Source organism: Leuresthes tenuis, unplaced genomic scaffold (assembly GCF_036924035.1).
Source record: "Leuresthes tenuis unplaced genomic scaffold, fLeuTen1.0.hap1 SCAF_1, whole genome shotgun sequence".
Lineage (NCBI taxonomy): Eukaryota > Metazoa > Chordata > Actinopteri > Atheriniformes > Atherinopsidae > Leuresthes > Leuresthes tenuis.
Window position 1 is genome coordinate 20381212 of NW_027325355.1, and position 23360 is coordinate 20404571.

Genomic DNA, 23360 nt, shown 5'->3' on the forward strand with positions numbered 1-23360 from the left:
ATAACGAAGGGATGAGCTGGCCAGGAAATATCGCTATGATTTGGGGTGTGTACTTTTTGTGTTTTTGTGTGTGAGAGGTAAGCAGCTGATGTTGTGGCTAACTACTGAGAAGCTATTCCCGCTGGTCTCAGCTGTTCCTCTCGTTTTTCTACACGCCAACGGTTGTTCAGCCACAGCATGTGGCCCCTCTCCGGGCAAAGAAAAAAAAGTGTGCGCCTGCGAGTGTGTGTTTTCACAGCAAACAGACTCTTTATAACAACAGGAGAGTGTCAGAATGAGAAAGAGATGCCTGTCATCCTTACATGTTTGTGAAAAAATACAGACACATACACACAATGTCCGCTCACATTACAGGTCAACCCACCAACACCCTCCATGCCTTTGTTATAAATTACACAGAGTGAACGTGTGATATCACTCAGTCAACACAATTCTATTGAACAGGTGTGGCAGTGACACATGGAGCCTTGCAGCTGCAGGGAACACAGTTGCTTCAGTCACAACAGTGCAGGAGCCGGCGAGCAGCTGCTCCATGGCTGAAAACAAAGGCATGCCTGCGACACACGCACAGACCGACATGACCAGCCTATGATCAAGGGGCTGTGGCTGTAAAAAGAAGAGCATGACAACAAAAACTCCACTTAAAACGCTATGCTAAAGATGTCTGATATATCTGTGCCTTAAAAAAAAACAGACATGCTCTAAAGACCATGTCCTCCCTTGACCTAAGGTCGATGGCACCAACGTTCAAAAACACTCACACAACTCCAAAAAGAGTGCTTCTGTGTATAACCGTCATCAGTCAGCTCAACAGACTTTTCATGGGGCCTAGATTGGTGCCCCACTTCAACAACAGATCAAGAGGAAACACAGAGTCCAGTGTAGTGGACACAGGTGTGTCCTTGTCCACCAACGCTTCCCCCCATTAACAGCACTCCTTTAGGGCGGCTCGTTTCCTGTCGGGGCAGGAAGTGGGAAGGAGGGCAGGGCGCTGAGCGAGCAGGGGTGATGATGATGTCACGGTGGGAAATAAAGACAGGATTGTTGAAGGGGAAGTACAGCAAATGAGCAAGAAGACAGAGCTCAATGCCTGGTACATGAGCATTTCAGACTGTACATTGGTTCACATTTAAAAAAAAATAAAAAATTCAACAATTTGTGACTTCAGCATGACCCATAGTCTGAATGCTAACAATAATGAACAGAACGTCCAGAATAAGATGGTAAACGTGATCTGATGTGCTCTCCGATGTGCTCTCCAATGTCTAAGATGGGCGATAACTGGTCCTTTTTAAAGCACAGAATAAACAAAGCCTTAGAGGAGATGCATGCACCTGTACAGCTTGTGCATGCTTAGCATAATCCCCCAAATCATTTTGAAGGCTTAACTGTGTAGCCAAAACAACAGGAAGAACTTACCGCAGCACACGATCTAATACAATAGGGCCTTAAAATACTTGCCTTGCATCATTCTTTGGGTCCATTTGTTCAGTCTAACTGTAATGTCAGTTTATAGAAACTCACTGATGATGCTGATAAATAGAAAAGTCAGCTGCTTGCAGCACCAGCAAGAAAAAAGAAAAGAAAAAAACGCTTGGTGATGCCAACGATTACACAATAATGGTTAAAGAAGCATTCCACTCATTCTTGTCATTCATTACAGGATTGTATCTGAAGTGTGTCCCCTTCCTAAATAGTTTTTTTTTTTTCTTCGTAATACACAAATAAGGAAGAAAAATAAAACACAGATACCTCACATTCATTTAATAAAACAGACACCCTCCTCAGTTAATGATTAGTAGATCAATGGCTCAAATCAGGCATTTATCGATGAAAATCTGCTCACAGCATCAGGCCTCAGCAGTGACCCTGAGCATTTCTGTGGGGGCACTGAGGTAAACCATCAGTCAGCTGATTGATGGTTTGCTAAGACGATCCTCGCTTGGAAGGCACATTAGTATTGATCAGCGCATTGTTTTCGCTCCAAGTTAAGTGCAGCTGCTTTTATTCTCCAGCGCTGGGCTGTCTGACCTCTCCATTGGGTCAACGCAAAAAGTTGTTGACTGTCAAGCGTGAAAATCATCTTCTTTTGTGTGAAACAGAGCTGCAACTGCTCCGTGTGAAAGATATGTTCCAGAGGTCGTAGGTAGATTTTTGGGGTGCTTGCCTTTTTCTCAGTGTTTTCTGTAACTTTGGGTGCAGAGATGCAGAGATACAAAGCCCCGAGTTCAAAACAAAAGAAGAAATGAAGAGACCTTATTTCTATTTACATACAGGATACTAGCACTGGAATTCTGTCTGATATGAACAAATCTACAGACGTTTATGCCTAATTTTACAGACTATACTTAAAGGTCTTTATACTCTGTCCCATGGGAAAATCTACATGACGAAAAATGAGCCCCTTTGCAGGGACAAAACACACAACCTGCTCGCTTTAGGAGTTAAAAACATCATTTCACTGAATTACTATCATTTATATTTAGCTCCTCTCACTCATACACAGTGATGTCTGGATGTGATTACGAGCAGCCCATCTCCTCTCCTCAGTGGGATTCTCCACGCTCTCTGCAGAGAGCGCTTGCCTCTGGAAAAACCACACATGGTGGGAATTATGGAATAATGCTGCGTCAGGAATGTTCCCACGATGGCCAGTGGGATCCCATAAAGGTCCCATTGGCTGGCTGGCTGCCTATAGGGTTTATTGGAAATTACACACATCATACAGAGTTACATGATGACATGCCTCTGGTGTTAGTGCACATTTGGACCGGTTCCTCTTTTGTTGGATCAAAACAGTCTTTTGCGGTGAAGTATCTGTGCACGGTTTTCATCTAAATGCGAAGGAAATCGGTTCACTCTCAAACCTCATCATTAGCACAGCTTGAACACGGCTGATCAGCTTAAAATACAGAAATCTCACTCCTCATTTAGGGTTTCAGTCCAATAATCCCTCCACTGGGATCACCACCAGCAGCGAGGGGTCAACCTGGCAAACCACAAATATGACTGTAACCCCTGCTATAGCGCCAACGGAAGCATTGTGCCAAGCAAGAGGGCAGGAATCACTAGAGAGTGAAGATCAGCCGAGCAGAGAAGGATTAGCAAGCTACTCAGCCACTAACTTAACCCAGAAACTCAATAGAGCCTCACAGTCACTTCCAAAGCTGCCAGGGTATTAGTCAATGAGATTTGAAGAGAGGCAGTCACACATGCACACGCACAGCACTATTTTGTGAGATTAAGCATGTAGGTTTGAGTAACCGTCAAGGGATTCTGTTGCAAAAATATGCCAATCCACTTCTAACACGGAAAGCACGGCTGTTTTCCTTGGCTGGACTCTTCCTGCATTGTAGGTCGCTGCAGCGAAACTGTAGATTCCTTCAGTGTCCTAGATGAACCCTGACGTAAAAAGAAAAGTGGAGCAGTGCCTGCAGAGCACCAGAAAGAGGCGTGTGAAACGGTGCGACTTCCAGACATTGGCAGGCAATGCATGGAAAATAAAGAATGACTTAAAAATTTCCACGTTGTCATATTTCATATGAGATCAGCTGCAATCAATAATATTTTTCAGGTTCTCAGGAAGCTCCCTCTCCATGTGCTGCTTCTTCCCTCCAGCCATTTCACATGTTCAACCTCTTCCTCACAAGTGTCCTTCTGCCTCCCAGAGTGGGTTTGGCAGCTCGCTCAGTTGTGGGGTCAGTGGTGACATGGTGATGAGCAGTGAGCCTGGTAACCCTAGGCAATGTGACAAGTGCAGGCCGCTTCCCAACCCTTCACGTTTCACTTCCTTGAGGTTTCACTGTCCGCTGCAGAGAACACGAGCTGGGGCAACTTTCCTGCTTATGAATGCGAGGGGAGTTGGAAGATCTAAGGGGGCGAAAGTAGGCTACAGTGCATATTTAATGACAAAACAAGCCTCTACGGCCCCAGTTTTTAGTGGAGTGCTGGTTTGTTACTTGAACTAAACACAGAAACAGTTGAAACAGTTGGAACAGATCAATAATGTATGTGTGCACCCGTTTTTTGCTTTCAATACATGCATGTAGTGTTCCAGAATAACTTTCAAAGCAAAAAAATTCAAAAAGAGGATAACTTCAACAGCCCATATTATGCTCATAATTATGTTTTTTGAGTCTACATGCCTGTAAAAGTACATTTTCTCCTGGTGTACATTCCTATGACATCTCTAAGCACTTTCTGCCCACCGATTAAGCTTCATTTAACTGTAGCTTCCGTCTCTTTAAGCTCCTTCTCCTAAAAGCTTTGGTTTTGCTCTGATCCCCTGACTGATTAAACATGGTGGCGCGCAGGGCAGGTGCTCTCTGGCCAGGTATTAAACAACTGTTACATGTCTTCTTAAAGTCAAGCTCAGACTGCACGACCTTCAGCGTCATTGGATTGTTTCTTGTTCACACGTTGCTGGCTTGTGATCGGAGGTTTTAAAGTCTCAGGGTGTTCACACCACACGAGTGATCTGCAGCAGGGGATAAAACACACCTCAAGATTTTCTGTCAAATTAATCACCGACTCTTCTGTCTGATCTCTGTCAAGCAGTTCCAGCTGTCATGCAGACAAATCTCTCTTGTCATTAACACCTCAATATAATACAAATAGCTCCTGGTGATTCAATCCAAGTGGCAGCGTCTTTGTCCCCTCAACCCTCGCCTTTGCACTCTCACTGGCTGTAACTCCTTGTTGACACCTCATTCAGTTTAAGTTTGAGTTTATTTGCTTTTTCTTTGTTCAAATGACTCAGGCATATGAGTGTCATCATACACAAACATGAAAACAGCAAACCATTCACATGGTACCGACCTTCATCTCCTTGAGGCACCACAAAAATAACACAATCTGTTGCAACCGCATCCATGACTCTCTGGGATAGTCTTATAAAGCCGCCATTGTTAGTGTTTTCCAAGCAGTGGATAACTCTGAATTCTCAGAGGATTTCACTGGAATGTAACCCAGAGTTCAATGGATAGAAAGCAACTGTACAAGATGCTCTAAACAGAACTCATCCAAACATTTTCGGCCAAGAGGCAGGCATTTCACAGCAGAGTGAGAGCAAACAGTACGTGGTTAATTTGTTTGCACTCGCGTGTGCCGTTTGTTTCTCAACGCTCATCTGTGCTGAACTGTAATGCAAGTGTCCTGAGAGATGGCCAAAGGGCAAACAAACGCATCGACCCCGTACGCAAGCAATCACGCAGACATCCAGACTGCTGTTGTGGTTTCATGAGAACCGAGTGAACTCTGCTCAGACGTGGAGCAGAGAGGACACGCCGCTCGTGGTCGTGCTGATGTTTATGCCAGGACCTCAAGCAAGCATGACTACGATCTGTTGTAAAGCATGGGTCACTTAATTCAATTGAGGATGTAAAAGAGTGCGTGTGAAAGCAGTCCAGGGAGTAAGGTATAAATCCACTTTCTCCGTCTGCATGCAGTAACTCTTCCACCAGACAGCTCATTCATCACCTCCGGTCTATGATATATTTCCTATACAGTGGGTGCTGCAGCCAGACAGCACATGTATATTTCCTCTGAGTTGGCACTCTGCTCCAGCTCGCCTTCAGCATTCTGTGCCGTCTCCAAGTCAGAGCCATCATCTGTCATTGAACTCTCGAGGCTGTCCATCCACCCAGACAGCCCACGCAATCCATCAACCCATTCCAGGACTGTTCTGGAGTTAAACTGAACTTGTGAAGAGAGAAACCAAAAACAATCAATCACCTCCACCTTCCGTGCTCTCCTCGCGGTTATCCGACTCAGCGGCTGGAATTTCAGCCAAGAATTCCCACTGGGATGAGATTCTATTTTTCAAGATCAGGTTCAGGGTGATTACTCAACTGTGTGAAGCCTAACTTAAAAACAGGTGCACAAAAACCAACCCCACAGCTTCGACTGGCTCAGGCGTTGAACATGCTGAGCGCATGTGCTAAAGGGAGCAACAACCTATGTGCCGTGCTCAATTTTTTTTTTACAAAGCTCCCATGTTGCCAGTCATATCCACCTTTTATTCAACAAGCTATATTACTCAGGCTAATATAGACCGACCTCTGCAGTGATGATTGAAACCAGCCATCTGTAAAGCAGTAGAAGAGGAAAGGGGGTGGGGGGATCCTCACCAAAACACAGCAGTGAGAATCAGCCACCTGTTTCTGTCAAAGTCACAGTGATTAATAGCTGCTGAAGCTGCCTAAACAAACTGTATGGTGAGAGAGGTCGCAACAAAGGGACAATTAACGACTAAACAATACAGGAGGATGCGGCAGTATCACGGCAGATGAGATCAAATACAGGGAAATTGGGTAATGGAAGGAAGATGTGGTAAGGACAGATGAACTGGAGTAGATCTGGAATGTCAGCATGGCAAACAGATCCAATTGTAGGTCAGTATTTGCAGTTTGTATCTTTGGCAGCAAGTATTCCACCGTGTGCTTGAGTGCACCTGCCCAACAAGGACCAAGATTATGAATTGCCCAAAAGGAGAGAAGGAAAAGGAGGAGGAGAGGTGGATGGCCTCCTTCTGCCTCCTCCAATCAGTGGTGCTGCATACAGAGAACAGGCTGCAGTGTCCATTTATGTATGGCTTTAGTGCAGGACTTCTCACTTCCCAGTGTTACATTAAGACTGTATAAAAAAATAAAATAAAAGCAGTTTTTTAAGTTTTTTTTTTAAGGCTGCAAAGCCTTATTGTTACAAATTTCCTTGTGAAAGAAAAGAAAACAATCATCACAAAAGAGGAGGTCATATCTGGATCTCAAACCGCTGATTTCCTGCAATACATGGCGCTGACCTAAGTCTCTAAGTATATATATGTAAAGGTCAGCAGGAAGAGCGACTCGCTATCTGGAACAGTAGAGCTTTTGCTGGATATAGGGAGCCTGACTAGCCATTTGTCTTTGTTTGCAAATGGCAGGGGCAGCTGCCACCAAAGGTCAGCAAAATGTTACCAGAACAAGGCCCTACACAGGCTGGGGCCATGTGCCTGTGACAAGGCGGGGGACACACCCTGCGCTTGCATTTTCTCTCTCACACAGCCCCCGTCTTGCTGGCATCAAGGAGCTGATGTGCCTTGATGCAGCTGGTGGTATTTTCCAGTTTATTCTCATCTCCCCAACCCAGGCCATGCATCTCCTACAAGTGTAGGAATATCCGGTTGCACTCTGCCCTCCAGCCCTCCATCAGGGTGGGTTGCGTTTGAAGTGCCATCCTCCCCCTGCCCTCCTTCACCCACCTACACCCCCGGCTGTAACACAACCTGGGTAAGCTTACACCGACTCCCATCGGCACCCCCAGCCTCGTCTTTGGAGCTTTTGTGCACGGAGGTCTCATGCCCAGGGACATGGGTGGACGGGGAGTCAGACAACTTGCACAGCAGAACCAGCGAAGTGCTGACAGACATAAAGACAAGCGAGCTGTAATGCACACAAAAACCAAGAATAGCTTTCGAATCATCTTTTTTCAATGCACGCCGTGCCTCGGGATCATTCCTCAAACTTAAAATTTCTTTGACAACTGTTTTTCTCTTCTCATCAACTACATCCCCAGGACATCAAACTACACAAGAATAAGATTATGGAGGGATAAATGCCGGACGTTTTTCTTTTCCTTCCTCTTTTGGCAAAACAAAACAGTATGAGTGAATGAGAAAACCTTCTGGTTGCATATTTTTGTTGAGGTGCTGGTATTTCTCCCAATATACATAACCCGTTTCCTCAGGTTCTCTCTTTAAAAGCCTAAAAAAAAAAAAAAGCAATGAAATGACACTGCACCTCCAAACCTGTGTTTTAGCTGGAAATTTAACCCATGACTGGGCTGTGTACCATACTGCTCGAACGCTCCGGCTCAGGATGATTCCACAGAGTAACTGTGCTCCATCGTACTTTTTCATTCTGTGCAGCTCAAACCCAAAAAGTGCCACAAACATCAAAAAGAAAAAGAAAAAACCGACTTTCGTTTTTGTGCAACCAGTTTATAATTAAATTCTTAAGAAACGGTTTCATAATGGGATACAGCAGAGGAAACGGCCACCGCTAACAGTTCCCAAATGAATATATCGCTGGGTTTTCCAGATGTTTTTGGCATCTTTCATGTCAGTCCTCTCCAGTGTGTCTGACAAGACAAAGAGTGAAATGTGACTCCAAACTGCTATTTTTCTCTCTCAAGAAACATAAGCTTAAAGGCATGTGCCTGAAAGCAGAAGGCCAGTGGTTATTTTCAACCCCATTAACTGCACTGTAACCGAATGGACCGCATTGTTGCTGCACTGTCTCCATGAGAATAATAATGTGCTTCTAGTCTAGTGCTTTGTGGATGCAAATCAAGCGCGCCTTAAGGACACAGACAGTCTATTATAATGCCACTGTGGGGAATAAAGGCTGGGCCAAGTGGCTGTTTAGTGGCTTTTTTTCTGGAGAAAAATCTGTTTGTTTTGTTGTGTTCACCTATAAATTAAAGAGACAGACACAGATTGCTGAGCCAGCCAACCATAAACAGTCTGAGGGGCCAAAGGAGACATCGGGTCCAGAGTCTTACGCCAGAAATATAACTCGCATTTAAAAGCCTTAATGAGATGCAAAAGAGATGGAAATTAAGCGACCTGAAATAATCATAAAGAGACTACATGTCCCATATGTGAGGGCATTTTTTATAAACATATTTAGGAGTTGACTCATTTAGACAAAATAAAAAGAGCAAAATAAATGGAAATGAGAGACACAAGGACCAAGTGTGATTTAAAACGTGACACTAAAGAGAAACAAAGACAAGTGAACTAAGACACAAAAATAAGAGTGATGAAACCAATATAAAACTATGGAGACAAATGCTCTTCAAAAGATGCAAAATACAGGAAACACAGACACAAATCATATATGCAGTTTGTGGTTGTGTCTCATGTGGTTCTCACTCGGATGGATAAGGAACGTGATAACATTCTCCACCAAGGTGCCTATTACTCCATAGTGCATCGACACAGCCTTGACCATGTAAATAACAACCAAAATCTTTACTGGGTGAAAGTGTGGCGAGACATGGCAGCAGGCCAGATAGCAGTAAGGTGGGTAGTTCCTTTCCAAATCACCTTTGAACCCCGCAGTCACTGCAGGGTGATATGCTCCCAGGTGTTAAATGTCTGAGGTGAGAGCCAATTCAAGAAGGAAAGAGAAGGCAGATGATCTTAAAGCATTTCTAAAAAACCTTAACTCTTGAAACAGCAGCACAGTCCAACACACGACATGTGCTTGGACTCCCAACTTTTCAGGCTTCACTGCGAACCAACAAAGCCACAAACACAGCAGTTTGTGAGACTTGGGCTGTGTCTATTGGCTGAGAGCATTAAACTGAAGATAGCCGCTGGTCAAAGTGGCTCCATGTTATCCAATCTGCTGCCAGCGGCGTCATCCAACAAAGGGAATTAAACTCGGTGTTCACGGGCCGCAGTGGAAGGATACTTCCTACCGAGCGGAACCGCAACACAATGACACACACAACCACTCGTGTTACAAGTTGTTAAAGACATCAAATATGGTATTGTAAAACTGCACCAGCCAGATATAAACGTTACCGCGACAATACCATCGGCCATTACCAGAAGCTCCTAGCCTCCTCCCGCTGAACAGGGTGGAGACCAGCGCTACATCTTTCTGTTCAGCTGGATGCAGACGAAAACAAATTGGCTTCAGACCTCCACGACAGCATCACAGGTCTCGCTTTTGGCAACAAACATCAGCAAATACACACGAGAAGAATAAGCTCATGATAGACTGACACTCCCTGGAGAGATGCGGCTCTTTTCCCAGTCGACCCAAAACGCTGCACACCCTTTCTCCCCAAGAAAGAGACCGTTTAATGGCCGTACATGTAGGGGAGGGGGGGCACACACAAACCCCCCCATTCAAACAGCCGGCCGCAGAAAACACGTTATCAAACAGACAATGACACGAGTCTGTGTAAAATTACCTAGAGGTTTAGTTTTAAAGAAGTCTGATAGCGATCCTTTCCCGAGGTCACAGTCTGGGATGGGCTGCCAACAATACATGTCAAAATAAGCCGACATTTCTGTTATTCATCACGTCCCTGTTCCGTGAATAGGATTCAGTAAGGGGGAGGAAAAGATGGACAGAAAATCCCAGCATGTCGGAATAGCATTAAAAAATCCACTTACAGAGAAATGGGATCACAAAGAGGTTCTTCTCTTCTTCAGCGTTCTCCTATAAGAGTAAATATCCCTGCCACGGTGGTGGAGGGAAAAAGAAGGAAAAAACCCTCCTGATTCTTTAAGTGTGATTGTCTGTTTCTAATTTGAGTCTAGTCAAAACTGCCCGTTGTTCTCATGTTTTCATACACTTTCTCGCCTGCAATCCACAAATCTATTCCCATTCCCATTCTTCTCTCCCGCAGCTGCCGAAGAGACACGCTGAGCGTCTCCGTCGTTTCCTGTCCAGCCCAGGAGCGGACGATACGTTCAAGGACGGTCGGAAAAATGTCACGTCGGAACTGTGCAGAATGACTTGGCTAGAATAACCGGCAGATGACTGGAAATGAGATAACATCCCTTGTATTGACCATATAACATGATTGTAAGCTCTTTTCAGCGGTGTTATGTGATTCAGCGCTCCTGGATTTGCTGAAATTGAAGCGATGGAAAGAGCTGATGTGGCAGGGGTCCCTTGAAACCAACAAGATGTGTGAAAATTAGTGCAAAACCCACCAGCATTTTAAAAACAACAACAACAAAACATTAGCTACAAACATGTTTCAGAAAACTCAGCAAAGTTGAAAATCAACTACATAAGCAATTAAAACGTCTCTCTCTCTCTCTTGGATTGATGTTGTGTTTTCTGTTGTTCTGTAAAGCAGTATGTTTTCAAATTCACTATAAATTTAGCCATTTGCACCTTAGGGCACAATCATAACTGGGCCAAATCAAAAGCAACAACGATTTATCATCTAACAGATAAAATGAAAATGAAATAAAATGTACATATAAAGCACATTTAAAACAGCCATAGCTGCTCAGAGTGTTGTACACATATGTTAAGGTACAATAACAACAATAAAACAGACAAATAAGCAGAGATCTAAAAAAACAAAACATGAGAGAACACAAAGTAAGAAAGTAAGAAAAGTAATACGAAATGAGTCCCTTATTGAAAGGAAATACACGAAAAAGCTAAGAGCATTAAGAGCTATTTAAAGCCAAGGAGAACAAATGGATCTTCAACTGGTGTTAAATTACATCGGTGGAGAGACTACATTTAACTGACAGTAAGGGGAAACACTGAATGCAGCATCAAGCATCCAATAGCTTTTCATATGCATCTAGATCAACAGTAATCATTCAGAGTTTGTATGTGGCTTTTATATGTCAAGTGTAAGTAATGTAAAGCGGTCAGATTAGTGCCAATGGAGTTCCTGCTGATGCTCACTTAAAAGCCACCTCCCACCCCCAGACAAGGGGTGCATGTTCCAGATTAGGAGATTATTGTTATTCATGCAGACATATGACATTAGTATGTGGTACTATGAGACATTTCTCACTGTTTTTTCTAAACTGGATTTACACACAGCCTTTTTCTTTTAAATGCTACAATCCCCACTTCCCCTTCGCATGAGTTTGCCACCATGTGTTTCCACTCAATATACATGTTTTCTACCAAATGAGGTTTTCTAACACCTGCTCTGTTAGTAAAACTCCTGCCGCTGTTAAAAACTTGTATTTTTCTTAAATTTGTAGACAACTTTGTCATAAACAGACTCACAGGCATAAAGAGCTTTGTTGCCATCCAGTGGACCTAAAAGTACATTGCACATTTATTCACTATGACTGCTTTTTAGCATAGATTGTATAAAAGACTTTGAATTTTAACAGTCTATGATTTTTACTAACACAATCAGACACTTAACAATCTGAAGGAGACAGTTACTGCTCTTCACACATCGTCTTTTACCTGTGCTTTTGTTGTGCATGTGCTTTATGACTCACTGACTCATGCTACTTAAACAATCGTCTCGTTCATTTCTCATATGTGTATTTTCTCTAACTGTCAGCGTTTCCTGCAGTGACACCTTGGCATTCAACAAATGTCAGCTCAGCACTTGCTGCTGCTAATCAGCATGTTCAGAAAGCTCATCCACATGGTACACAGACAGGGTCACTGCACTTTTTGGTCAAAGTGGTCTTCAATCACAGTGTATTTCGTATTACCAGTCTTGCAGTGCTCATTTCCACCCCATATTTGTATGATGTTGATTTTAAAATCTTTTCACTGTTGCAACAACAACCAACTTCTGTTCTTTCATGCAATATATATATATACATATATATATATAATTCTTCCAAGTATTATCATCTTAACAGTGGTGCTTAGAGGTAATAACAAGCAAGTGTTTAGTATGTTTTTTCTGTACTTTTCTGTACTAATTGTGTAGTTTCATTTCCCTCACAGCTGCAGAATGACACAATGTATAATAAACAATTAAAGCAAAATACTTCTGATTTTGTGCAACAGTTGGATGAATAATCATATGCGCCTGCCAATGAAAAGGAAGGAGGAACAGGAACTGCTCCACTACAACACTTCAGTGCAAACAAATCCTAAATTAACTACACACAGGCCGCACCAGATCACAAACTCTGGGAGAGAGCGGAAACTTGAGAAGAGGCGGTATTTTCTGTAACAGGATGTTTTCTCTCAAGAGGGCATATGTGAGGTTCAGTCACTGCAGCACCGTGGGAGTGCTTCACTCAGAGCCAGAGCATGGATATGAGGCATTAAAGTGAAAACAACACGTGTAGAACCAGGGCTGATGATTTTAGGGTAACGGATCAGATTTCTCTGCAGTGTACAAGCTCATGGAGTTTGCCGAAGGAGCTTCACGTCTCAGGTGACAAGGGAGAATCACTGTTGGTGCAAAGAAAAAAAACAGAAGAAGCAGAGACCGTGATGAAGGTTTGCTGGATGTTCGTGATCCTCTTGTACTACATGTCATCTTATACTGCTCAGTGTCTGAGCCCCAACAGCAGCAATGGTAAGCTGAAGACAAACTATGGGCGTGCAAACCATTACAGTCGTTAGAATCCAAGTAGCAGTTATTACTAGAAATGTCTACTTATTTGAGTTTATTATTACTAATGGCAAAAATCAGTGAGAAAATGCAACCAACTTAATAGTGAAAAGCTATTTCTGGGTTACAGTCGACGGGACTTATGCATATGTGGTTAGAGTGGGATGACTAGGTTGTAAACACTGAGGTTAACACCCTAATTACCAGTACTGTTAAACATGAGAATATAATGTACTTAAATGTGTTAAATAAAACAGTGGAATCAGATATGGGTTAAGCTTAAAACATGGGAAAGTCAGATTTAAACAAACATATTCTGGACGCATTCTCATTTATTATCAATTCAGTTAAACTATAAGTTAACGTTATCCTTTCAGTCTTATAATTCAGGCTAAATACATTGATTCTTGAGTGGCAACGCATCTAATTAAAAACAGCTAATCGAGAGGCAACAGCTGTTAAGACAAATTTCAACGCCACTACATTCAGCAGAAGTTTCCTGAACTGCAACCTGTTCGGCGGCTGACTCATGTGTGCCACTCACACCTCAAATTTCTGTTTTTCACGTTAAACGTGGCTGAAAGGGGTAAATGAGCTTAGACGTACCGGTATCAAACAAATTCCATTGCGGGGGTGGAGTTGCTCTGAAATGACGAGTCTCAAAGTCTGAATTTCAGTTAGGGGAATCGAAGCAAATGCATTCATCTTTGCAGGAGCTGGGCCCTTATGCAGCCGTTTCCTTGCAAGGTGCTGATTACAAAGACGTGAGCAATGTGAAGCGGCTTTAGCTCTAAAACCACTCTGGCAGTAGCTTCATTTCATGACAATTTCTTATAAAGTGGTATTTTCTAATAAGATTTGAAGATAAACTTTGCATCCTGATTCATTGTCACATTTTTCCCCCCTCCCAGAAGAGACAAAAACCTACTGCGTCCCCAGAGAGGGCCACATGTTTGTGTTTGTTCCGTGCCCAAACGAGCAAGGAGATGTGACTTTTAGACTTTATAAAAACCAGGACCCGATTTGGTCCGTTCAACAAGCTTTACTCCGGGCGTTGGATCCTAATTTGATAGGTTTCCGCATCAATGGAACAAGCAACACAACATACAAATGTGAGGCCACAATCGCATACCCTCCACCCATTAAAAAAAGAGAAGGTCCGAAGATCCAGGTCCTTGCAGTAGGTAAATATTGCAATAACTTGCTGAGCTCTGAAACAAAGGCCATCTATAAATGGTGTGTATTCAGAAACATCTACTAAACACTTCTTCTTCTTCCAGGAGAAAACTGCACACGTGACCCCACCTGCAATGCAACAGAAAAAAGTCCAATTGAAGAAGAAATTCAAAGAACTCAGTGGATTTGGATTACGGTGGTTGTACTTCTCAGCACCTGCAACCTCACGATCACCATCGTTGCATCAGTCCTTTGGGTAAGAGGCACCTGAGCGGTATACAAACCGAGAGGAAAAGTTTAAAAACAGGTCTTCTTATAAAACTCTTTGACGTTTTCAATGAAGGAAACTTTCTGTCTTGGATTTAAGGTTCAAGAAACATGTTGTTTCGCTGCTAGTTTGTTTTTTCTGACACCTGTAAAGTTCCCTTCAATCTTACCTTTAAATTGAACACTTTTTTGGTTGATTTATAAAGATGAACACATGTCTAATTATGCATTTATTACCGGTTCGGTGAGACAATTTGCAGCTTCTAAAAGTCTAAAGCAAGAACAGTATTTCAAATAAGATTAAAAAAATACTTTCTCATATTGTCATTAACAGCTGATTATGCCTTTGATAGCTCCCCATCTAGAACAAGAGGCAGAAGCTTTAGCAGCATTTCATGCAGAAAGAACTTGAAAAGATGCATCAGACTGATAAGTGCACGTTTTAATGGCCCTGCTCTTATAATCTGTGTGTAATTTAATTGCTGAAAATGGTGATATTGTTATCATCGTGGATGCTTTTGTCCGTAATAGTGAAAATCAGATATTGCGACAACCCTAATGCTAGTTTAAGAAAATGTGCTTATTAGAGCCCTATTATCTAACAATAAGCAGGTTTCTGAGGCTTGACGCATCTTACAGGGGCTTTATTACCTATTAATTAGCATTTATTACAACAAACATTGCAAGATCTTGTTATAGCTTATAGAAATATGTCACAGCTCCAGGTTTGCTTTTCAAATGAAAGCTACATTTCCTAAAAATCCCAGACAGGACCCATTGTCAGTTGAAAGTATCGTACCAGTTTCTTTTTCTCCTTCGACCAACAGATGAAATGCAGATGCTCAGTTGTCCTCATGTGTCTTTCAGTTCAAGCTGAAGGGGGAAGATTCCCAGAGTGACTACATGAACACCAAACCCATAGGGCTGCGGAACCGCAAGAAGAAAAAAACGGTTCAGAATCCCGCACCACGATACTTCTGATCACTCATGCTTTCACGGCTATCCCCTTACACACTGGGTGTCTTTGTAGAAGCTTATTGTGAGCTGAGCCTAAATATGTTTAATTTGTTTTGCAAGTTTGTTTTGTTACCAAGTAAGTTTTGTGTCTACACAGCAAAATAATAATAAAAAAAAAAAGAAAAGTTTCTGTTTTGCTCACTTCCTGTTTCGCTCGCTCACTGAATCTGTCACTGATTTGTTATTGGGAACCCCTCCGTCTGTGGTCGAAACAGAAGGTGGTGTCTGAATGTAGGGGGACTTAACCACATTTAAAGGGTTCACTCAGCATAACCCTGTGGATTAACAGCGGTTACGAAGAAGAAAAAAAAAACACCAGCTCTTAAAAACAGCCTCCAAGAAGTCGTGCAAGGTTTGCAGGCTCTTATTTCTGAGAAACTGGGAAAATCACAAGTTCAACATCACTGAGGTAATTATAAGTAGAAATATGAGCAGGAGCAAATAGTTTGAACAATAACAAGCTGCACCATTTCCTGTCTCCCTCCCTCTCTCTCTCGAGATCTTTTTTCCTTGCTGGTGCTTTCTGCAGATGTCGCAGCTTCAAAGGCACTCCACCTTTACGTTGCTCACCTTGCAGTTTCTTTGCAGTCACTGTAACCGCTCACGCTGCTCTTATTGGTTTCATCTCAACTGCTACTGCAAGCTCACAGGATCAGCACATTGTTTCACTTACTGTTTTGAGACAGACGACTTTAGACAAATTATAATTAAATCATTTCATTGCAGACATAAGAGTAAATGTTTTGTCAAGGCTTTATTTTGCTCACCTGATATATATCATGTCTCACTATTTGCAATGATACCAACAATTCATGCCTTACTCAACTGGTCCTAAGCAAATCCATCCAGAGGCAACCACTTTAAATACTTGTTTTCATAGTAAATATTACAGACTTTTGAGCAGCACAACAAAACCTGAGCCTTGTGTGGCTCATCACAACCAGTGCACACCGCCAGCTGTCTTTAAGATCCCAGGTGCTCCATTTTAGGTTGTGTTTCTTATGTGCGTTGTTCTGGAAAAATCAGTCCTCTGAGGATGTGCGTCCTCCCCTCCTCAGTCGCAGACTGTAGATCCCGCTCTTTTACCTTGAGGACAGGATTAGGGTAAAAATAAGCCTTACTGTAACAGAGCAGAAGTATAGCACACAGATTTGACTCAATGTAAGTGAGGTATAGCGATGTAAACCGTCGGGTATAGGAGAGTAAAGTATTTTATTAACTTTATTCATACGAATGGACAGAAAATATTTTCCCTTTTCCTAACTTGAAGATTTTAAACCTCTCTAACAAACTGTAGGGGCTTTGAGATTATGACACTAAAGTGTACGAGTTATTAATAGAAAATGATTAAAGCATTGCTGAGTAAATTGCTGATGCATACCGCCTCTATGAGAGCAAAAGCGTTTTCAACTTTGAAACTAGTTCAGATGTTTACATAAGCAAACAGATTTAGACGCAAGTGAGGCGACAGAAAAAAGCTCTTCACCCACAAAAATAGCACTAAACTTTGAAGTGTTCATAACTTAAGAGAACTGAAGTCTCACCAGGACAGGGGTGTATCCGAGGAGCTTCAGATGACGGATCTTGACAGCAAGGGGACCGCGGGGATTTGACGTACCATAGCAAAAGCCAGAGAATGGTGCAGAAATTACTGCAATTCTAGAAAATTGAAAAGTCATTTGTCAGCTTGAAAAAGGTCAAAATTTGAATTCAAGTACAGACATGACAGGATGGATGCAAAGGTTTGATGCGAGGAACATCACAGCTGAAAAGTAGATTGAGAAGATTGTGGTTTTATTATCTCAGTGAAATTGACTTCATCTGACACACATTTAGCAACAGAACTTTAACCAGTAAGATTATCATCGTTTGGGTTTTGCTGAAGTTTGCATGTTTTAATTGACCAAAATTCAATGAAAAATTCTGCCTAAAATGAAGTGAAAGAGTGTGTGAAAGAAGTGATTCTCCTGACGTGCCCCAGAGGGAACCAGACAGTGACAACGTCTATTCTGTCTGTGACTCCCAGGAGTGTGACAGTAAGAGGAGGTCAAATAGGAAATAACTTAAGACAGCACACAGTAAGAAGCATAACTTAGATAAGCACTATATTCTCAAAGTTACAACCACTAAAGGGCACGTTTCGTTTTCTAAAGAGAAAAGGTTATCTGGACTATGGACTTTCTGGAGAAATTGTGGTAGGATTGCTGAGCCTGCCCATCTCTATTCTGTCACTGAATCTACCAAACGACCGAGCTCTGTGTTTGTAAAGAATCAGTCAGAACAGAGTGAGTGTTTCGAGTGCCAGTCAAGGTAGCTATGCAGAGTGTCAATGAAACTTTCCAACTCAGACTTAAAACCCAGTCAAACTTCATCTTGTAAACCTGCAACTGTACAAGACAGGAGGTTTTTATCGAAAGCTTTGTTGCATGCAATCCCATCAGTGGGGAAATAAATCATGCTACAAATGCAGTACAGTTGAAATAGAGCTTAACGTTGTACTTCAAATGAGTCTACAGATGTTGATGTTACGGTTGCCAATGATGATGACTATGTTAATTGTTTCATGAATCACAGATAAATGTGTTTTGTGGAACTGATGAGTTTAAAGGCATATTGTTAACAAGATACAATTCTGTTGTGCTACGTTGTCACTGTCAATGACCAAGTGAAATTTCACAGCACAGCACAGCTGAACTGGATAAATTCCTTCACCCCAGCCTATAAAATATGATGCGAAACTTCTAGTCTTTACTCATATAAACCGATAGGTCTGCTGTAGCTGCTGTGGATCTGGAAATAATGGATTAAACTACACTGCTGAGTATTTTCAATCCGTTTTCACTGCATTAAAACCATCTGTGAGAATTTGCAAAAAGGTGACATGCAGAGAAATGGTTACAGTTAATAACGAAAAAAAAAAGGTTAAAGAAGAGATGAGAGTACAAGAAATGACTATGAAGATGTTAAATGGAATTAAATGAATACTTCCCTTGAAAAGCCACATGAAAATGCACATAAAAGGGCAGCACAATTTGACTTATTTATTTGCATAAGAAAGTGCACAAAAACTGCAGCAAAATTAAACTAAAAGCATGCTACATAGCTACACAGATACCACTGTATGAATGTCAGAAAAAGTATGGAAAATTGTTTACAGCAGTATAATATTCTTCTGTGCCAAAATTTTGCCACAATTTGCCAGGGAACAATAAAACTGATATTTCACTCACAGCCTTTAAAAATATGAACTGAAGGGTAACCTAACTAACTTTACTTCATTGCCATCTCAACGTCAAAACTTTAAACAACTTTACATAATTTCATGACTTGTGCAGGTTTCTAATGACCCTGCGAGTTATTTAAGACTTTGTGTCTCACTCACTGAAATAGACCTGGATTCAAAATGTGATGTAAAATATTAACCTGTACAACACAGTGGCGTTATAGAAACATTCCCTTCTTTAGCCATTTATGTAATCAAGATTTTTTTTCTTTTAATGGCATTTATATGGCCGCATTAGTTTGAAACACAGCCTGGAGGTTTTTCTGTTGCATGCAAAGCGATCAGATATTTGGTATTAGGGCATCACGCTATGGGGAAACTTCAAAAAAGTGTGTAAGCAGCAGAAAGCCACAGTCTGACAGCATCAGACTTTATTAAACAAGAAGCAAGCACCATAAGAAAAAAAAAAGAAGAAAAAAAACACTGACTGCAGCTTTACTGCATTGAGTCTGGTGATATTAACAACCGCAAACTGCTGTTTGTATCTACTTACCTTTCACTGCTCTCTGCTGGAGAAAGCATGTCCTCTGCACAGCTACTAGCTTCTGTCACGGAGGTTAGGTTTGGCAGAGGTTTGTTTATAAGACCATCTGAGAGTCAACAGACACAAACACAGGAGCTTGCTGGCATCACTGATTAACATTTATAGGAAAAAACTAAACGGAAAGAAGTACTTTATCGATCAAAAGTGTATTTTTAACATTTTTGCAACAAGACTACGAGATCAAAAATCCCCCACTCTTAAAAGTGTTTTCTTCAAGATTCTGTCTTTACCTATGAGGTAGAAGTTCTCCACCAACACCATTTCCTGTAGAACTGAATTTGCTTGACCCCCCAGCACACTCTGCAGCCCCTGTGAGAGCCACAAGTTAACTGATGGACTGCTGGGGATGGGATTTCCCAGGACCATCGCGGGGACAGTCAGGGGCTGCGGGAGAGGAGGACGGTCCAAACGGAGGCACAGATCCACCGTCTGAAACATTCTGCCCCGACTCTCGAGAAACTTTGACCCTGAGGACAAATACAGGATGTTCAAGGAGCTGAAAGTCAAAATCAATACACCAAGTACACAAAGCCGTCTGATCAAACTTGCCAGACTGTTCATTTGGCTTACCTGCAAGCTGCTCCAGTGTGCTACTCTGTAGGAGCTTCTCCAGCAGTGCTGAGGGGAAGTGGCCCATCAGACAGAGACAGTAGACGCATTTTAACAACTGCATCCCAGACATCTTGGGCAGATAGGAGCTGAGGGCGTGGCTGAGGCTATCCAGGAACCTGAAGCGGCAGGAAGCACAGCAAAGACTTCAAACCTAACCAGCACCACTAGCTTAAGTTAGGAGCATTTACTGTTAGTACATAGCTGTTAGTTAATCGTGAAGGTGAATAAAGAATTTCTGCTGACTGAAGATGACACGCTCTTCCAAGAATGTTGCCATCATAGTCTAATTAAGGTCTTTGTTTTTTTTCTCCAACTTCTGAGCCGTTCTATTGTTGCCACTTGTCATGTTCATTGTTAAGTTACAATGACCGTTAAGTTACAAGCTTGTTCTTGATCCCCACCACATCTTTAAACCCTTTGGCTTTTCAACTCAGACCAGAAATTGGAACAATTTGTTTAAGGTTCTGTGGCCTTTTCTTTGTGCTTCCACTCTACCTTCATGTGAAACAATTAAGTACACACTGCAGAAATGATGAAATTCTTCATGAAATTTGCACAAGAAAACATTTGATCCTCTTTGAAATGGTGCTTACAGATGAAGGTGCTATACTTTAACAGCACCGCTATTAAAATGAGCATTTTCAACAGTTATGTTAGAACATTACTGAGTCACGGAGAAATGCAGGTAACATACTTTTGCCTTTGGTGCTGAAGATCGTGGTTTAGAGAGGAGTACACCTTGAGGACACACAGGAGGTCTTTAAGTGTTAGGGCATCAGGTTTGGCAATCACTTTCTCAGCAAAAGCCTCTATTAAGGCAGTGGGGCAGAAGAGAAGGTCCTCAAACACAGACAAGAAGAGGAGCAGCTGCAAACAGAGCAGAAGTTTGTTCATGAATGTCTGACATTCATAAAAAAAAGTGTGGCAGAAGACAGCTATCTCTTGCATCACCTGTTTGTTGGTCCATATGTCTAGCGTGGAGGCTACATAGTCTGAAATGCTTGTAAGCATATCCAAGTCTCTGTAGAGAAGATCCTTACAGGAATGCAGCACGTTAAATAATCTGTTAAAAGGTATGCCATGAAGGTTTTCTACCAGGGTAGAGAGAGACGTGTAAAGAATGCACATATTAAATGATGGTTCAAACTCTTTTAAAAATATTTTGACCTGATGTTTGCAAAATTTCCTGAAATTTAGACAATAATCGACAGTATTTTCGAGATTTTCACCTGTGATTTTTTTACCGCAGACATCCAGCAGCGGTTTGGAGTAGAAGCCCATTGTAGCCATAGTGGAGATCATGTACTGAGCATTGGGAAGGCTGAACTGGTCTGTCATTGATAAGGCCTTTTTCTGTACAGATGAGGTGAAAACATTGTGTGGACTCAGACAACCACAGAGAAAGATATTTCAGTAATTTGTACAACATATGTGTACAAGAATATGAATGCCAAATATGGTCAGAACCAAGAATCATTAACTAACCTCTAATTTCAATTTGAGCTCTTTTGGAACATCTTTTCCCAACAGGCGCATCATGGTCTGGAGAGCCATTACATTCTTGATCTCAGGAAGATGGGACTCAACCACCAGCCTAAAATACAGCAACAGTAATTGGCAGTGGGGTGGGGGTGGAGGGGATGGGGGGATCGATATCATTTTCTTACTCTTAACCATTTCTAAATATCTAATTCTGAAATTTCTAGCTCCGTCATTCAATACCTCATGCCTTCCTTTAGAGCATTCACATTGGGACTGTCCTCCATATGTTCCAGACAGGAGGACAAGATGGACAGACACTTCTCATCAAAGTCATTCAGTTTCTCCTGTTGGTGCACAATAAAATAGATTAGAGTAAAGATGAAAACATCTTTCCCTGCTACAGGACAATCTTTGACCACCTACCTGGCTGGTTCGAAGGAAAGTCTGGACCACACGGCTATGTTGAGAAACACCCAAATTGACCATGCTCAGAAGAGAGTAAGCTATGTCATCGTTGCGCATGTGCTGAACAGAACTCAGTGCCTTTTGCATGAGGTTGTCAAATGCAGGATGCTCGAACATTAGCTGCAACTCATAGCGCCGCTGATCTTCAGACATCTTCTTCATGCACGACCACATTTGGGTCAGGCAGTTGCTGATCTGGCGACCTGTGGGCGAGTACTTACAGGTAAGGTCTAAAACATCTGTTGGAGAGCCACAGCGCTGCAGGTGGTCATAGAAAGGGGGTGTCCTCTGTTTCTGCTCCGAGTTTGTCTCATCAAACTGGATCTCAGCAGCCGGGTACAATTCAGTCAATTTGGAGGTGGCATGATTGTCCCCCTCCAGTTCCCCACTGTGATTCCTACCCTGAGAGTAGAACCTTACTGCACTGGCAAGCCTCCTGGAAGCACATAACCGGTTAAGCCTTGGGCCCCAAATGCGTGCATGCGGCTGACTGGGAAAAGACGTGTCCTGACTTGATGCTGTCGCCAGGAAACCGCGTTGTTGCCATAGTGACTTGCGGCAGCAAAAGCGCAGGGACCATTTCATGGCCTCCTCAGTCATCCAGATGGACATTGTGTAGCTCTCTAGTGATTAAGGGAATGCTAAACTGGGTGGGCAGGTAAATAAAACTAAAAGGTAAATATGTACTAATCAATTTCAACATAGCCAGTTTGTGGAGTTACAAATACCGACATGATTGGAAAATTAGAGGGTGTCGCAATAGAGACGGAAAACAAACTATTACTCTTGTAATTACACTTGAAATTACCTATCTAAAGGTGTCCACTTTACATTACTGTCTGAAAATTGGGGTACACCGCAGTTACGATGACTACACGGCTAACAAGGTCAACAGACCACTTCCTTCAAGTTATGAAACGACTGTCGTTAGCTAGTCTTTTCATACATATTCAATAAAACGCAAAAACATACAAACTACCATCAGATAAGGCGATATACTTGGTACGCCACGTAAAGTTGAAGTAAAAACGTCGTTCAACGAAAATACGTAATGCTACATTAGGCTACAAATTGAAATAGTTCAGTTCAAGTTAGCTTTTTCACGTGCAGGTAAAAGACATGTGCGCTGCCGTATTGTGTCCCCCTGTAAACATGTGCATCATCTGTCAGCGGTAGAAATAATTTCCAGGGTAATTATAATATGTTCGACGTATATCATAAATTACTGATGCGTGTTCTTAGAATTTTAACAAATACTGTAATATTTTTAAAAAAAAGTTTTTTTCTTCATTTGTTTGCTACACGGACCCCAAAACGCGTAACGTTCACAGTCTCCTAGCAACAGACGCTTTCCATGGCAAAAATTGTGCTTGCTGGTAACGTTTGTTTTTATTTTTGATCCTACGACGATTGACAGTATTTCAAAACGCATCTCACATT

At 42.1% G+C, this 23360-nt stretch overlaps 3 protein-coding genes across 6 annotated transcripts in view; 1 reads left to right on the forward strand and 2 right to left on the reverse strand.

Annotated features, from left to right (window-relative positions):
• Positions 1-10456, reverse strand: part of raph1b (Ras association (RalGDS/AF-6) and pleckstrin homology domains 1b) — a 42356-nt gene extending 31900 nt beyond the window's left edge. For all 4 annotated transcript variants that reach the window (XM_072362760.1, XM_072362907.1, XM_072362841.1 and 1 more), the window contains exon 1: positions 10172-10456. The gene's annotated coding sequence lies outside the window, so the exon portion shown is untranslated. The remainder of the gene's footprint in view (positions 1-10171) is intronic.
• A 2265-nt stretch (positions 10457-12721) lies between these two features.
• LOC140293753 (uncharacterized) lies at positions 12722-15630 on the forward strand. Its single transcript, XM_072379553.1, has 4 exons — positions 12722-13038; positions 13986-14258; positions 14355-14506; positions 15385-15630. The coding sequence occupies exons 1-4, from the start codon at positions 12954-12956 to the stop codon at positions 15496-15498; spliced, it is 624 nt and encodes a 207-aa protein (XP_072235654.1). The 5' UTR covers positions 12722-12953; the 3' UTR covers positions 15499-15630.
• Positions 15631-16269: 639 nt separating this feature from the next.
• On the reverse strand, positions 16270-23057 carry fastkd2 (FAST kinase domains 2). The gene is made up of 11 exons (XM_072362577.1): positions 21879-23057; positions 21696-21799; positions 21459-21567; positions 21203-21326; positions 20925-21064; positions 20668-20840; positions 19932-20089; positions 19592-19828; positions 19311-19407; positions 17079-17193; positions 16270-16620 (listed from the first exon to the last, which is right to left on the reverse strand). Exons 1-11 carry the CDS (start codon positions 22530-22532, stop codon positions 16534-16536), a joined length of 1998 nt encoding a protein of 665 aa, XP_072218678.1. The 5' UTR covers positions 22533-23057; the 3' UTR covers positions 16270-16533.
• Between the last annotated feature and the right edge of the window lie 303 nt (positions 23058-23360).

Coding starts and splice junctions, on each gene's coding strand:
- LOC140293753 (XM_072379553.1), top strand. CDS start 12,954: ATGAAGGTTTGCTGGATGTTCGTGATCCTCTTGTACTACATGTCATCT. Junction 13,039..13,985: donor GAGCCCCAACAGCAGCAATG/GTAAGCTGAAGA, acceptor CCCCCCTCCCAG/AAGAGACAAAAACCTACTGC. Junction 14,259..14,354: donor GATCCAGGTCCTTGCAGTAG/GTAAATATTGCA, acceptor TTCTTCTTCCAG/GAGAAAACTGCACACGTGAC.
- fastkd2 (XM_072362577.1), bottom strand. CDS start 22,532: ATGTCCATCTGGATGACTGAGGAGGCCATGAAATGGTCCCTGCGCTTT. Junction 20,090..20,667: donor CTTCAGCACCAAAGGCAAAA/GTATGTTACCTG, acceptor CTGCCGCTTCAG/GTTCCTGGATAGCCTCAGCC. Junction 19,408..19,591: donor GGAGAACTTCTACCTCATAG/GTAAAGACAGAA, acceptor GTTGACTCTCAG/ATGGTCTTATAAACAAACCT.